General features: G+C 44.9%; 1 protein-coding gene across 1 annotated transcript in view; it reads right to left on the bottom strand.

Annotated features, from left to right (window-relative positions):
* Positions 1-15,037, bottom strand: part of arid2 (AT rich interactive domain 2 (ARID, RFX-like)) — a 43,300-nt gene that overhangs the window by 2,905 nt on the left and 25,358 nt on the right. Inside the window, exons 5-18 of the mRNA XM_049567156.1 lie at positions 14,506-14,724; positions 13,952-14,019; positions 11,451-11,520; positions 10,808-11,058; positions 8,072-8,168; positions 7,768-7,977; positions 7,388-7,552; positions 6,240-6,318; positions 5,943-6,077; positions 5,558-5,769; positions 2,933-5,415; positions 749-903; positions 525-663; positions 273-358 (exon numbers count right to left, since the gene is read on the bottom strand). Of these exons, the coding sequence (XP_049423113.1) occupies positions 273-358; positions 525-663; positions 749-903; positions 2,933-5,415; positions 5,558-5,769; positions 5,943-6,077; positions 6,240-6,318; positions 7,388-7,552; positions 7,768-7,977; positions 8,072-8,168; positions 10,808-11,058; positions 11,451-11,520; positions 13,952-14,019; positions 14,506-14,724 (4,369 nt within the window). The remainder of the gene's footprint in view (positions 1-272; positions 359-524; positions 664-748; positions 904-2,932; positions 5,416-5,557; positions 5,770-5,942; positions 6,078-6,239; positions 6,319-7,387; positions 7,553-7,767; positions 7,978-8,071; positions 8,169-10,807; positions 11,059-11,450; positions 11,521-13,951; positions 14,020-14,505; positions 14,725-15,037) is intronic.

Here is a 15,037-nt window from a genome sequence, read left to right as displayed (position 1 = left end):
AACATCAAGCATACACGCAATACATTATTGTCATGCATCAAATAGCACCATAAGTACTCTGTTTTTCCAGAGAAACTGTAATGCTATATTTTTGATTAGGTTCCCAACAAGGGAAATTCCAGTGTATCTACCATTTAAATTACATGCAGTTTAAATATACACACACTGGATCCAAATTAAATCAACCAGTCAATGCTAAAGAAAGTGAGTAAAGCACAAAGAGGAATACAGTGTAATCATGTACAAAGATTAATAAAGAAAGGTGTATGTACTGGGAAGAAGTCTGATTGGGACTTTGCGCCTGCTGCTCCTCTAGTTTGAGTCCAGCTAGCAAAGCCTCTCGAGAACAGTGCTTATCCTGCAAAAGAAAAGATTGAACTATTAGACAAATCTTGTACAGTTATTTCATTGTTACAATTTTATGTTGAGGTGATAATGGCACAAAAACACTGAGCAAAAATGGAGAGTCCCTGTACGACCAGTCTTTTCACTACCAGCCACAGAGAAGGTGGAGGGAGTCTTACCTGTAGATGTGTGATGAAGGACAGTCTCTGCCGGGGAAAAGGTTCACATCCCTCCCACTGACAGTGGCCTCCATATACACCTTTTCCTCCATGTTGCGTCGCTGCGTGGTAAAACACCTGAGACGGCGTTTCAAACCACCTAGAGGAGAAACAAGAGCAAATCAGCAGAGGCTCAACGATGGCTCAGCTAAAGGTGACTATGAACGTCTGTCTCTGACACGTACCGTTTACAGGACTGCCACAGACACTTGAAGTTCTGCCCTGCTTTCCTGCTCTGCTCTGGTGGTGCTGCGGGGGTTTGCTGTGCTGGGAGGCGAGGGCTGTGGTTACCCCCAGGTGCAGGCTGGGATACAGGTGGAGGGGACGGGGTAACTGTAGGCTGTGGGAAAAAATATGAATATAAAATAAATGGAGACACCATCAAGTGATAACCCTCATTCCATATTAAGATATTAAAGATATTCATCATTACTGACAGATCGACTTCTGACTGGGTTTACGTGGTATTTAGAGTCAAGACCTTTGCTTATAAAAAATAGAAGGACTCAGAATCCCTAATTCTCTTTAAACACACATCACATACCAACCTTTATCAGACCACCTTGGAGTGGACAATGATTAAACATTATTGGGTTTGATTATATATAACTTGGAGTGGAAATTTAATCCCCTTGTTTGCTGTTTCTTTAATACTTGAATATAATATGTACAAATGCTAGAGGTTAGACCAAGTCATTGTCGTGCAAGTCACAAGAAGGCCTCAAGTCAAGACAAGCAAGTCCTAAGTACTAAACTTTAAGTTTCGAGACCTAAACAAGTCCCTCTTCAATAAATGAATTCCATTTTTTTTAAAGTAATGATAAATTAAATTTACAAAAATCATAAATGCCTTCTGAAATTTGTATTTGTTTAAAAATTGAAAAGAAAAAGAGAGCTGATTCAGGCTTGTGTGAGGGCATCTAGAATTTTCAAGTCAAGACTCAAGTCCACACCTCTGAAAAATGTTATTTCAAGCTGAAAAAAGAAAAGTAAAGTGTGTGTATGGAAATGTAGAAATTGTAATATTGTAATATTGATGTAAACTAAATAAAATTAAGTTAAAAAAAAAAATAAAAAAGAATCACGAGCAGTTTTACATATTCACCAGCTGCAGTTGTAATTTTCCCAAAACAACTTGTTGGCTGAGATGTAACCCAGGCCTGTCTCTTGGCAGAAGTTGTTCTCTCAGCTGCTTTGCTATAGGAGGTGGGTATCAGTGAATGCCACATGGTCTTAACTGGCCTCACCTTCTTAACCTCCAAACATTAACTCTGAAGTGATATGCAATGGGTGCATATTTGTTGTTGAGGATGATTTTAGAAAAATGATTTTTACTAGTCTGTTTTAGCTCTTAGAGTCAGGCTTTATCGCAGATGAATGATTGTAAAACTAACTTTGCAGAAGGAGTAATTGCCTCCTGCTGATTCACACACATAACTTTCTCCAGGATTTTCAGTTGAGGAAAAAGGCAACCCATCTCCAGTGTAACACCACCAACCTCGCAAAATTTTTATCATTTGACACATTGGTTTTCAGTCTGATGATTCATACACACTGCGTCATAACATTCAGGATTGGCACGCAAACAAAAAAGTTAAATGTCTTTCTGTAATCTTTGCGAAGTGCTTAAATGCCAATAGCCCGTTGTGGCTTTTGTTGCTGTATTTTTGACAGCCCCTCAACAGGTTTGGCTTCATTCTGCTCCACAGTCAAAGACCTTAGCAACTCATTAAGACAGAGAGAGGCACTGAGTGGAGAGAGCAAAGAGATGTGCTCTTTCTTAGTGAAAAAATCTGAGGGCGTAGTATCCTGTATCGTGTTATGTGTGAACTGCAAGTCAAATGATAGCTGTATCTCACCTAAGACCGCAGAACAAGAACACAACTACTGCTTCAGATAAATGTATCAAATAAATGCTACATTTTGCAAAGTTTTACCTCCACAAAAGGCATTTTGAAGTATGCAGGAAAATAAATATGAATAAAGGATAGAAAGAAGAAAGAAAGTTTTGGCTATACTGGAATGCAGGTTAGTAAAAGGCTTAGCACATGTTTTAGTAATAGATGCCCTCAACCGGTCCACCAGACAGTGAAAGGAACATATACTGTGTTCTGGTGAATGTAAATAAATCGGTTTGTTTATGATGAAAACACCACAGGATACCCTAAACCAAAAAAAAACTAAGTGGTAAATTGGACGCAGTGGTAATGCAATAGCCACAAACAACATACATGACTTGGTATTTCAATTACTCACCAGTGTGTCTGTGACAAACGTGCTAGACACATTTTGTGACAGACCTGACATTACACTACTAGAAGACACTGATAACTGTGGCTAACTGTGAGACTAGCCCTACAGTGACTCACCGTTGAGCCAGCTGCCAGTGTGGGCGAGCAGTTCCTCTGCTGAGTGGCGTTCTCTATTGCTACTTTGGCTACTGTGCTTGGGTCTGTTCCTGCTGGCACTGCCACCATGGTGGCACTGCTGCCGGCGTTGTTGGGGTCACTGATGGTGATGATCCGCACTCCCACTTTATTGGGGATCCCCGAGGGTGCTGCCGCTGTGCTGCGCTCCTCGTTCTCAGCTGGTCTCTTGAGACCTCGAGCCTCAGAGGCCACTCCGTTTGCAGGAGGGGCAGCGAGACTCTGGGAGGTAACAGTGGAGGGGAAGGTGGAATTGGGGAGCAGTTGCTGTCTTAATACAGGCACAGCGTGGCTGGGCCCCAAAGGTCCATTAGTTAATTCCGAGGGAGGCCTGTTGCCTACTGCCTGGGGTCCGTTAGCCAGGCGCTCGGCCTGCTGGGCTTTGGCAGTGTCCTGCTGGGGGGGAGGAGGACTAGGAAGAGGAGGGTCTGACCCATGACTCTTCTCAGAGGGGCCCACCTCCCCATTCCCCAGGTACTGTTTGGAAGCAATGTGATTTGGAATGTTTTTGTTTAAGTTGCCACCACTGTCACAACGATCAAAGTCACACACCCCGTTGACTAGAGTCTTTTTGGGGTCGGGGTTGCCCTCCAGGGGGATGTTCAGGCTGGGAGAGAGGGCCTGCTTCCCATTAGCAGGGTGACTCTCCGTAGCCGGGCCATTGAGTGCCCCCTGGCTGTTCCCTGAGTGGTATGGAGGTAGATTAGACTCCATGCACTTCCGACCATTTAGCAGCTTGGCACCTGCCGCAACATCGCCGTTACTGGTTTTGCCGTTAGAGTCTCCTTCTGCCAAAGACGAGTTCTCCATCACCTCTATCTTTCTCTCGTGTATGTGCAGCCCCGTGGCGTCCTTGGCCTCCTCCTCCTTTTGACAAATGATCTTGTCTCCTCTGAGGGGAGCTGGCAGTGGTGGCGGCGGTGGTGGTGGTGGTGGTGGGGGTGGAGCTGCCGGGGCGTGGTGGGGCACTGTTGTAGTAGAGAATGGAGGAGGGGGAACTCCCGGAGCCACAGCACCCTGGCTGACAGCAGCAACAGCAGCAGCGGAGGTGGTGAAGCCAGTGTTGGGGACCACGGTGAATGTGACTTGTCCAGCTGCCGTGGGGCCCTGGATGATGGTAGCTGCCCCTGCGCTACTCGTGGAAATGAGCTGGCCTGGTACGAGCTGGACCGCCTGGAGGGCTGGGGCTCCTGCAGCAGGGAGCTGACCAGGAACCAGCTGGACATTGAGCTGCTGAGGCTGAGGAGGGGGATTCTGGGTGCTGTAGCTTGTCTGGTAGATGACCTGTGGACTGGGTGCTATCGTGCTGTTGGGAGGGGGCACCTGTGGAGCAGGTAGGATGAGCTTTCCTCCCGGAGTAGAAGGCCCTCGCTTTGGAAGCAGTAGCTGTTTGATCAAGCTGGACTCAGTGGAGGTAGGCTGAGAGGGAGGATTTTGGGAAATTATTTGGAGCTGTGGCTGTTGTTGATGCTGCGGTTGATGCCGTTTCATGGACAGTGTGTGGCTGACAGTTTGATTGGGCTGGACCTGGGTGTTCGAGTGGGAAGTGGGAGGCGGGCAGGGGCTGGAAGCAGCGCCAGGCTGCCCTGCTATCTGAATAGTCTGGGCACCGGGAATGGCGGAGGGGTTGGCAAGAACGATCTGGTGTATGGCAGGGGTGTAGGTTGGGTTCTGCTGGGGGTTGGGACTGACTATTACTACACTCTGCGCCTGCTGTTGAGGCGGAGGCTGCTGGTTGGGAGTGGCTATCGTGGCTGCTGGTCCACCTGACTGGTTTGGCGCTGGTTTGGGGGCGATATTCTGAAATGTGACGCGAGACCCTTGGGAATTGGACACACCAGCGATACTCAACGCCTGACCACCCCCCACCTGGATGGAAGAAGAGGGTGTCGTTGCCGCAGCAACACACTGAGGCTCCACCTGGGGAGCTCCACCCTGAGCTCCAGTCAGGGGAGGGGTTTGAGGCAGGGCCGGGTGCTGGGGGATGGGAGGACACACACCTTGTACCCTGGCGGTGAGGATGTGGCCCTGTGGTACCTGCTGAAATAGCGTAACAGGCGTCCCCGTGGGGAGCATAGGGGAGTGTTGCTGAGCTGCAGGTGGAGGTGGAAGGGCAGGGTTCTGGGGGCTGTGGTTCAGGGTGGCCGGTGCCGACGTGGGAATCTGGACCACAGGACCAGGTCGGACCTGTTGCTGCTGCTGCTGCTGCTGCTGCTGCTGCTGCTGCTGCGCTGCTGCCAGAGGATTTGGTGGTAACTGTGGAGACACCTGCGGGGTTGCCGGGTGACGGGGAACAGTCGGGTGGCTTGCATGGGGAGGTTCCTGTGCTGTCAAGGCCATGGAGGGGGCGGCACCAGTGGTGCTGAGGCTGGGGCCTGGGACCCGAACAAACTGGGGTGCAAGACTGGGAGGCCCGAGAGGTATGCCTGGTAAAACACAAAAGCACAAACACAGAACTGTTTAGATCCTTCATACTTACAAAGAATCTCTTACTTGGCAAACTTTCCCATTAACACTCAAAGAAAAATGAATCAAAGAAGTAAACATGATTAATTCCACTTGTTCTACCTGGAGGTGGGGCCTGAGGGTCTCCAGGAGCTTCGTGTCGGGCTGCTGGAGGTGTTGGAGCTGCCGCCGGATTCTGCTGCTGAGGCTGCTGGTAGTACAGTTGGATGGGCAAGGGGATCGACCGCCGCCGTAGCCCTACCAGGAGAATCTGAACCTGACTGCCTGCCTTGGTCTCCTCTTGCCGCCGCATTGTGTGGTTGGGAAACACAGTCCTGTGGTGGTAGGAGAAGATAAAGGTTTCGTCACAAAGGGGCAGATATGCTTTGGTAGAGCTGCTCAACAAGATGAAAGGCAGCAACTGCTGTGTAGCAAAACAATCTTAGGGTGAAGACATAAATGCTATGTGCTGGTGGAACAGAAATACATCAGATGGGGGAGGACTAACCGCAGACATTTGAGGAAGCCGGCAGAGTTCAAGATGTTGCTTCGTCCCATTTTACTGCACGTGGCCAGGTACTCAGAGTACATTTCTGATCGAGACACAGAGCCCTCGGCGTTCGTCTCAAAGTGTGCATTTAGCCTGATGGAGAAACAAACCACAGAGTGGTTACTATGCAAGCAACAGACACAAGGAGGCATATGAACAAGGAGAATCCTACATTTGTTTTCTCATAAAATATTATTTATTTGTATTCTTCAGTTAAATGATCAGAATTGACATTCACAGATAAATTGATCTTACCACTGCAGTGTAAATTTTTCCCCGTCTAGTTCAACAATACCAGGAGGTGGCTGAGTGGGTTGAACTGCGACCCTCGTTACTGAAAAGACACAAAAAAACAAAACAAAACAAAAAAAAAACACATTTAAGGTTTATAAACATAACTCCTTCTGTATAATTTATTTATCATTGTCCACTCATTTCAAGAACTTCCAGTGTGTAGTACTCCCCAGGCTGTCCACTAGATGACAGCAAAATTTAAAAATAACTTTGCAGCCCTGTGGAGCACACCGTCAGCACAGGGATGACACTTCAAAGCTTAGGTAGGTTTAGTTCCCACCAAGGGTCACCTGTTAATCCACACACTCATGATACTGCGAGAAGCTCGGAAAGCTGCTTTTACATCTGCATGTGATTTCTGTGTCTCTGCCCACCATGATATAAGCTGGTAAACCATTAAATATACAGAGATTTAAAATAAATAGGTGTTAATATTCTTGATAGTCTTAGCCCCTAGAAATGTCATTATGTGTTTAGTGCTTTAACGTTTATTAACTTTAATCATCTATATTTTGTCCATCAAACATGGAATATTTAACAGTTGCAAAGCGTTTCATCATAGGCGGGAAAAGGTTCAAATATGGAAAACTGCTCGAGTCAAGCCCTCCTTATTAATTAGCCCAAAAGAATTAAGAGATCAGAAAACTGCAAATGCCTTTGTACTGCTGTTTTTCACCATAAAAATTCCAAGCAACTTATTCCAAGTGCCAAAGGAATATCATATGAATGATCAGGAGGTATTTAAGCCAGGACTGGGTACAAAACAAAATAGGCTGGTAAACAACTTGTAGTGCAGTGCTCCAATGGCTCAGCAACAGGTGACTTAGCAACTGTAAGTGAATTAGCTGTTCACTAGCAGTGATTTTTTTTGAACGTTACAACAAACTTTAACTTGAGTTCTTTTAGGGTTAATCATAGAGAAGCTGCTCTGTAGTATTGTAGCAACACTCAACAAAAACAAGGTCATTTTTACTCTCCTACTAATTCCCCACCTAGCAGGAGGTCAAGTGTATAAACTCTTGTTAAAACAGAAAAAACTGTCAAAAGTTTCTAATCAACTAACTCCCTTCAGTGGTTTGAGAGATCACATGCGACGAACAGACACTCACCAGGCGCCGCTGCTCCCTGCACGGCTGCAGGTACCTGCTCTACCAGCTGTGGTCGAACCTCGGCTGCCTGGTCAGCACTGGCCTGATGCTCAATCAATCGCACAGCTGCTAGGGCGTCAGGTCCAAACGTGTGGAGGTCAACCGATACTAACCGCACTAACAAGTCTGAGCGGGGAGAAGGAGAAAGACGAAAAACAAGGGTCAAAACAGTCACATTTCAGCAGTATAGCAGATCAAAGAAATGTTTCTATGGAGATAGATGTATCTTGATATTATTTGTGTGAACAGACTGACAATCCGTGAGTATATTCCAAACATTTACAATTTTTTAACAACGTAAATCCAGTTTTTATTTGTGAATGACAGTAGAGGATTCATACCTATGCTACGGTCGACGGAGGCGATCTTGCTGCAGGGAATCTCTCCGAGCTGGGCCAGCAGGTACAGCACCTCCAAAGAGGCCATGAGGAGCATGAGGTCAGGCAGGGTGAGGAGCATTATTACCTCCCTGTACGAGTCCTGGTCCACGTACTCACAGATTAGCACTCCGTTGTCCTCCGCTTTGCTGAGGTTGCCCAGGATTTCCATGGCTAAAGGACGCACACACAGAAAGACACATTTAAAATGCTTCATACAGCTTTTTCACACTAAAAGGTCACCATAATGAGCAGGCTGAAAACTCACCTCTCATTTTGAGAAACCTGTCCCTGGACATCAAACATTTGGTGATGGTGTGAAAGATCAGATGAGTTGTCCGAAAGTCAACGGGATCCAGCTGGAGCTACAAGAAGCCAGACAAGATTTATTCAAACATCCATTCCACAAACCAGCATTTATTCTCAATATTAGAACATCCTTCTCAGATTTAAACCCTACGACAATGGGAGTTGACCTGATACTTACTACACTGAACTTAACAAAAGCATGACTATATTTAAAAGCAGCAAGTTGGTCAAAATCCAAATAGTAATTGCATCATGACACTCATGATATGCCTTCTTGGTTACGACATATAAACAACCTTGAGAGATGCTCTGGTAGCATTCGTATTATTTACATTAACAGATAATAAAAGGCTTTGCAGTATCATATCTGTAGGAAGTGTTAACTGCCCCTAAACCCAACCATCCAATTAATAGCATCAAAGGCTTAACCGATTGTATCAGGGACCCTATGCATACAGTCTCTAAAAATAGATGTGGGCTCATCTACATGCAACACATACCAATAAATGTGATATGGAAATTGAAGCGGGCCCATTTAATATATTCACTGTGACTCCATGGTCTGTCACTACTTCACCAACAGTCTTAATGATATCCATTTTTATATTTAACAGTTTTATTCTTTGCTGCAATTTGAGGGTCTGTCTTCAATGTAGGTCTCCAAGAGCTAAATATATGGTAATTCACCGTGGTCAAATAAATAAGTAAAAATTATTCCGAAAAACAGACTGCTCAGAAGTGACACAACGTGCCATCTGGCAGACATAGACCTCATTTCATAGAAAACTGTAACTATAGCCACAGCCAACTGAGTTAATAACCATACCACTTGGGTGTCCTCGATGAACCTAGCAGCCATTAGGGATGAGCATGAGAGCTTCAGTGCTTGATTTAACGTCAGTGTTATGCCTAGTTTACATTACACGATTTTCACCACGATTTTGACGTTGTAGAGGATCTTGAGAGCCACCTTGGGTCGGAGGTGAGTCGGCAGATAGTCTGCCACAACGAGTCCTCATGTGTGAACAAGCCTACGAGCAAGTCGCCCCCTCATCTGCAACTGGGACTGGATATCTAGCATGCTAGAAAACCGGAGAGGTCTGACACGACTGACAAAGAGCATCAGCCAATGAGAGGCGGGATACATCCCACGTCAGCACACAGGAGGACGGAAGAAATGTGAGCCGCAGGGTTGCCACTTGCCAGGTCCGCTTATTAGCTGCAACTTGTTTCTACAGTGGAGTTGCTTATTTGGGCTTGCTCTCTAAACGTCACCTTTCTCTATATATATCCGTCCAATAAGTTATTTGAACACTCAAAAGATTACGATCGTCTCCGCGACGCAAAATCAGGGTGAAAACTGTGTAATGTGAACTAGCCTTTACTTCATCATATGGACAAACCACTGCTTAACCTTCCACATGTCCATGTGTCTTTTTTTTTTTTTACTGTTTAAAATGGGTAAACTCTTATTTTATGGTAGAGCTGCGTGTGGTGTATTACTTCACTCAGCGCCTCCTTGGCCCGCTGTCGCACTCTGTTTATCAAGAGGCTACTGCTGCGGGAGCTGCACTGGGGAACAGTCAGCGAGAGGCTGCCCGCACACAGTGACAGGACTAACTGTTAGCATCACACTACAAATGCTACGTAACAGATTTGAGCCGTTTCAGTGTCAGTTGTTGGAGCCGTTAAACAGCCCAGTGCTGGATGGTAGCCGCTGCTTCCACTGTTGGCTTGTGCTAACTGGGCTGACGGTGAACTGACCGGGAAGCAAGCCTCTCTTGACTCTGTCCTAAAGTGCTGCATCTAACCAAAGTAACAGCAGCAACAAAAAGTTTGCTAATTTTTTTCATGTTAACTTTGAAGTTATGGTTTAATAGGCTCAATAAATAGGTTCAATAAATTAACGTAAAATTGCACTTTTTTAAAACTTCGTTGGCCAATTTACATTCCGTTAACATTTTTTTTTGTCAAGCACTCAAGTACTCTTATCTAAAATGCCCATTCCAAGCAGACATGCTTGTTTTTGAGCAGAAACAGATCATTAAAATACCAATTCAGCTGATTTTGGAAGAGATGACGCAAGCTTGTAAGCTAATCATTTTGTACGCTCTGCAAATCAGAACACTGTCAAAACATCGGATCTGCACAAGCTGAGGCTAAGAGCAGATACATACACAGTTAAATCCACTCTCTATACTTTTGCTCTTTTGTTTTTGGCTTTCAAAAGGCTGGGAAAAAAGGGATCCTCCAAACTCTTCAAATACCAAGCACTGCTTTTGCTACAGCCTAATGCACACCACTTCAAATCCACAGTTTGGCAGAACTGCCTTGTGTACTTACTGTTACTATGCTATGATTGGACAATGGCTGTGCAGGGGAGGGGTCTAGCAAACGTCAATTAAATCTGTTCAGACCACTGACACAAAAAGTGTAATAACGTTTACAAGGTTTTCTTTTTCCTTCAAATTAAACTGGTATCATATATCAACTGAACCGGCCCTTTTTGAGCTCCAATTCAGACTGTTTCAGAACGGAAATGATGACAGTTTACTGTGTCACAGTAACCTAAATTTGGAAACAAATCTTCCTCATCACACTCTTTTTTTCCTGCATTACTGGACTAACCTAAATCCATATCATCAGTTTTTAAAAAAGGTGCCTGAGAGCCCCAAAACTGTAACACCCAACCCACCTCGGCAGCCACGTTGCCTAACGTGTCAAGTCCAAGCTGTCGGAGTGAGATGAGGTTACAGTGGGCACAGAGCAAAAGGAAGCGCAGGCACGTTCGGTTGGCCGCCAGCAGCTTGACGTTGGCCTCCTCGAAGGAGAGGTTTCGCAGGATAACGGCAATCTGCAGCACCCGCTGGGCCTCCTTGTCACTGATACCCGGGTTCCGCGGTGGGTGGAAGAGGCTGTGCCAGCGCTCCTCACACGACGTACCATCTGCAAAGATGACAGAGCGGGAATTATTATTTATTGGTTTTGTTTGTCATGTGTGTTGCAGGTGCAGGTGCATCTCTTATTTATTCACTTTTTTTATTCCATGTGATCTTTGCTTTTACTTATTAAAAATCTTTCATAAAGGGAATGTTAAATACTAAGGTTGATCTTCAAATACAAAGAACAAAAATGGGTTAAAAACTGCTAAACAAAATGCGTGCCACTTCTCTCTCACTGGTATTACATGAGTAAAAATGAAAAGGAAGTCACAGTAAACAAAGCAAAGCACACTTGTTCATGTCATGGCACTTTGAGTGTCAATAAATAACAGTGGGAGCATACAGGGGTGTACCCTTTTATTGCTTTCTGTGGCTTTAAGCACCAAGCATGTTTACCTTGTGCTGGGCTGTTCTTGTCCCAGATCAGCTCCCTGACTTCAACGTCCTCCACCACCTCCTTCCAGAACTGCAGGAGAACAGCAGCTGTTAGCAGTGTGTCTGAACACATAATTCACTTGTAGATAAATTAATAATCAAAATTGATTCAGCAGAGCCAGAGGTTATTGTCTTCTCTATTCCATGCATTTTCTTCCCTTGTCAAAACCTGGCGCCTACACTACCCAGACTACAACTCAACTGCTAACAGGGGAGGCTATGACAGTCATCAATGTAAGAGGGTCTTGGAGCAGCAGATCTAGTACAGGAATGTTAGAGTTATAGGGACAAGAATTACAGAGATTCAATACATTTATTTACAGATGGGTCACAGGATCCACAAACAGAGGCAACAGGGGCAGTGGTGTGTGATTCCCAGTCACCACACTGGGATCTGTCAGAGAATGACAGATTATGTGTGTGTGTGTGTGTGTGTGTGTGCTGTTGAGTTATTTGCAGTTCTGTCAGCATTAGAGTGGGTGGAGGATGTGATATCAAGTAAAATACTCATGTGTAGTGACTCAGTGGCAGTGCTGTCAAGCATTTAAACAGGATCAGCCAGAAACCATCAAGACCTAGTACGGCTACTACTGTTTACTAATACAAGGTTAGGCAGTCAGGGGAAAGAGACAGCGTTCATGTACAGCACAGGAATCCCAGGAAATGAGACAGTAGACAAATAAGCGAAGGAGGTGATCAAGACAGAATATGTACATGAAGTTCAAAATAAAGCAGGGAGGGCCAGTGTTTGCGGCCGCCTAGAGAAAAGGCAGTGCACCCAGCACTCTGACTTTTTGGTGCAGCTACTCGGAGCGCTTCTTGTTGGAACTTTTTCAGAAAGGCTCTTGTGTCGTCACTGCCACTTCTTTTTCAGGCAACCAGTCATACGTTAGATGGGGCAGGACTCGTCATGGTGAGTGTTATCCTGTTGTCACCATACACATTATAAGTTTGTTGTTAGCTGTATAGTCAATCCTCTAGCAACGTATGTTAAAGGGACAGTTCACCCCCAAATCAAAAAGACATATTTTTCCTCTTACTTGTGGTGCTGTTTATCAGTCTAGATTGTTTTGGTGCGAGTTGCTGAGTGTTGGAGATATCGGCTGTAGAGATGTCTGCCTTCTCTCCAATATTATGGAACTAGATAGCACTCAGTTTGTGGTGCTCAAAGAGCCAAAAAATATGCATCAAAGACTCAACAGCAATGTCTCTTTCCAGGATTCATCCAGTAACAGTATTTTCTTTGGTCGTATTATAGGCAAGAGGGAATTTTTGTTTTTTTATTTTAGAGCAAACTGTCCCTTTAACTTAGCTACCTAATGCTGGGAGTGAGCTGTTACGAGCAGATTGACAATTGGTCGTACCAACTTGAAGAGCACACTTTTTGTCATAGTGAAACATCCAGCTGGGAGTCAAGAAAAGGAGACAGTTGAGCATGTCCCGATTTCATGCAGGAAGTATGAAGAGGGAAGAAGGACTATGATTACAAGGCTACAGGGGCTAGGACGAGTGGAGGTCGGGATTAAAGAAGTGCTTGAGTGTGAGGAAAGGGTGGAGGGGAGGAAATGGATATTTAAGTTTTTGAAAGCAAGACTGGAATAGAATAGGGTAACAGTGGACTACGGAAGCCAGAAGGAGGCGGTAATGCAACTTAAAGGAGGCAAACTGCTGTAAAATCCCACTTGAGAAAGAGAACTGCTGATGGTCTGGTCAGAGATTCAGGTGTGTTATAGTTATACAGCAGCTAATGTAGTCTCGAACCTCTGGCCTCAAACAGAGGAGAGATGTGGGCTACTGAGAGGTTTGGTGAGCTCATTTGTTTCTAACTTCACACCTTCAGATTTCTGTCACTCGAAAACTTGTAGACGTCAGCTCCAAATTGAACCTGTCACTTGAGGACATTTATCAGACTTCATATAGCTCCCTTTGGAGATACAACACGTTTCATACAACTCTTTTTCCATACACAAAGAAGAACTCCCCAAGCAGACTTTGTTTCCCTTTAATCTGGCACTAAAACCACTTGCAACCTCAGTAGCAGAACACAGATGAAAGCCTTTTGTATTGAAGACACTGGTCCTCTATTGGCTGTCTGTAACCTCTGACCGCAACCATGATAATGCACTCATGACTGAGGATACACTAAAAACTACACTGCATTATTCCTGAGTCACGACTTTACTTTTATGCACGCCTCTTAAACTGAGCGAGGTCAAAGTGGATTGACCTCCATTCTCTTTAAAGATGTCTCAGAGAAAAGTGCTCTCTGCGGTTCCTCTGTTAGGAGCAACCGCTGGATTTTCAGCCAATCTTCACACCGTGACGAGTGAAACAGATGCTCTGTGGCGTCCTACTGAAAGCAGTATTTGATACCTATATATAATAGGTCAAATCAAGAGACGTGGGCAGCTTGCAGGAGACACAAAAGGTCACACAATAATAAATATTTTTCTGTACTTTACCCTGACAAAGTCCCGGGAGGTTTTCTCCTTCCAGTCCGTCCCGAATACCCCGGAGAAGCTGCCTAGCGCTACAAAAGCACAAAGGGTGAGAGGGTTAGAGCAGAGCATCAGAGTTCAGTTCAATATTATTTGTCTCTATTCCCTTCTGTTCTTCAATCCCTCGACAAATTATATTTAGGAGGTGCTAGGAACAGAGGACCTTTGATTCTAGAACAAAGAGGTGAGAAAGGAAGCAGCAAATTGTAAAAGTATTAACTTAATATTAACCTGCCATAGGTCTACACAATGAAGATGAAACTAGGAACATGAGTGACTTTAATGCACTTTAGATATCTTAAATCGTCCAACCATTTCAACAGGTACTCCACACGAATCAAATGTAGAGAATCAACTGCCTAAAGTTATGTAAATTACAAGGTTACTTTGTTGGCTAAAGCTCTAATGAGTGCAACAGATGAAGTGAGAGACCACTTTTCCACTGTAAATAACTTTCCTATCCTGCTGTTCAACATCTGAAGTGAGGAGCACAGTCTGAGTGAGAGTGGGGAACGTACAGTCGTCGAAGACGCCGGCGTGAGCCAGCAGCAACGTGACCAGTTTGGGGTCCTTGTCCAGCTGCATGGCGTGCTTGCTCTCGTTGGAAAGCAGAGTGCAAACGTTAACGGCAAAGTCCACTTCGTTGGGTAGGCCCGAAAGGAGAGACAGCACCAGTTTGTTGTAGTCGCACGGGGGAACAAAATCTGAAGAAAGTCCATAGCTTTGGCGGAGATAGTCTGAGAGAGAGAAGAAAAACACACATCAGGGTTATTTTATGCATCTAATAAAAAAAATTAGGCTATGACATGTCACTGAGGTGAAAGAAATGTCTTTGACTTGTTCTTTACTAAAGTATTCTAGGCTATATGATGGTGCACACCCACTGAAACACTTGCTGGAAACGTTCCAGCAGCATACAAGTTTTACTTTGTAACACAAAAATCCATATACTTCAAAATTTTCCCTATATGCAGCTCATAAATTCAAGTTTGGGCACATTCCAAATCTAAATACATTTAAGAACTGCTGTAGAACTAGGGCTGACACCTG

Source organism: Epinephelus fuscoguttatus, linkage group LG22 (assembly GCF_011397635.1).
Source record: "Epinephelus fuscoguttatus linkage group LG22, E.fuscoguttatus.final_Chr_v1".
Classification (NCBI taxonomy): Eukaryota; Metazoa; Chordata; class Actinopteri; order Perciformes; family Serranidae; genus Epinephelus; species Epinephelus fuscoguttatus.
The sequence above is the reverse complement of the archived record's forward strand: the minus strand, read 5'-3'. Positions and strand labels throughout refer to the sequence as shown.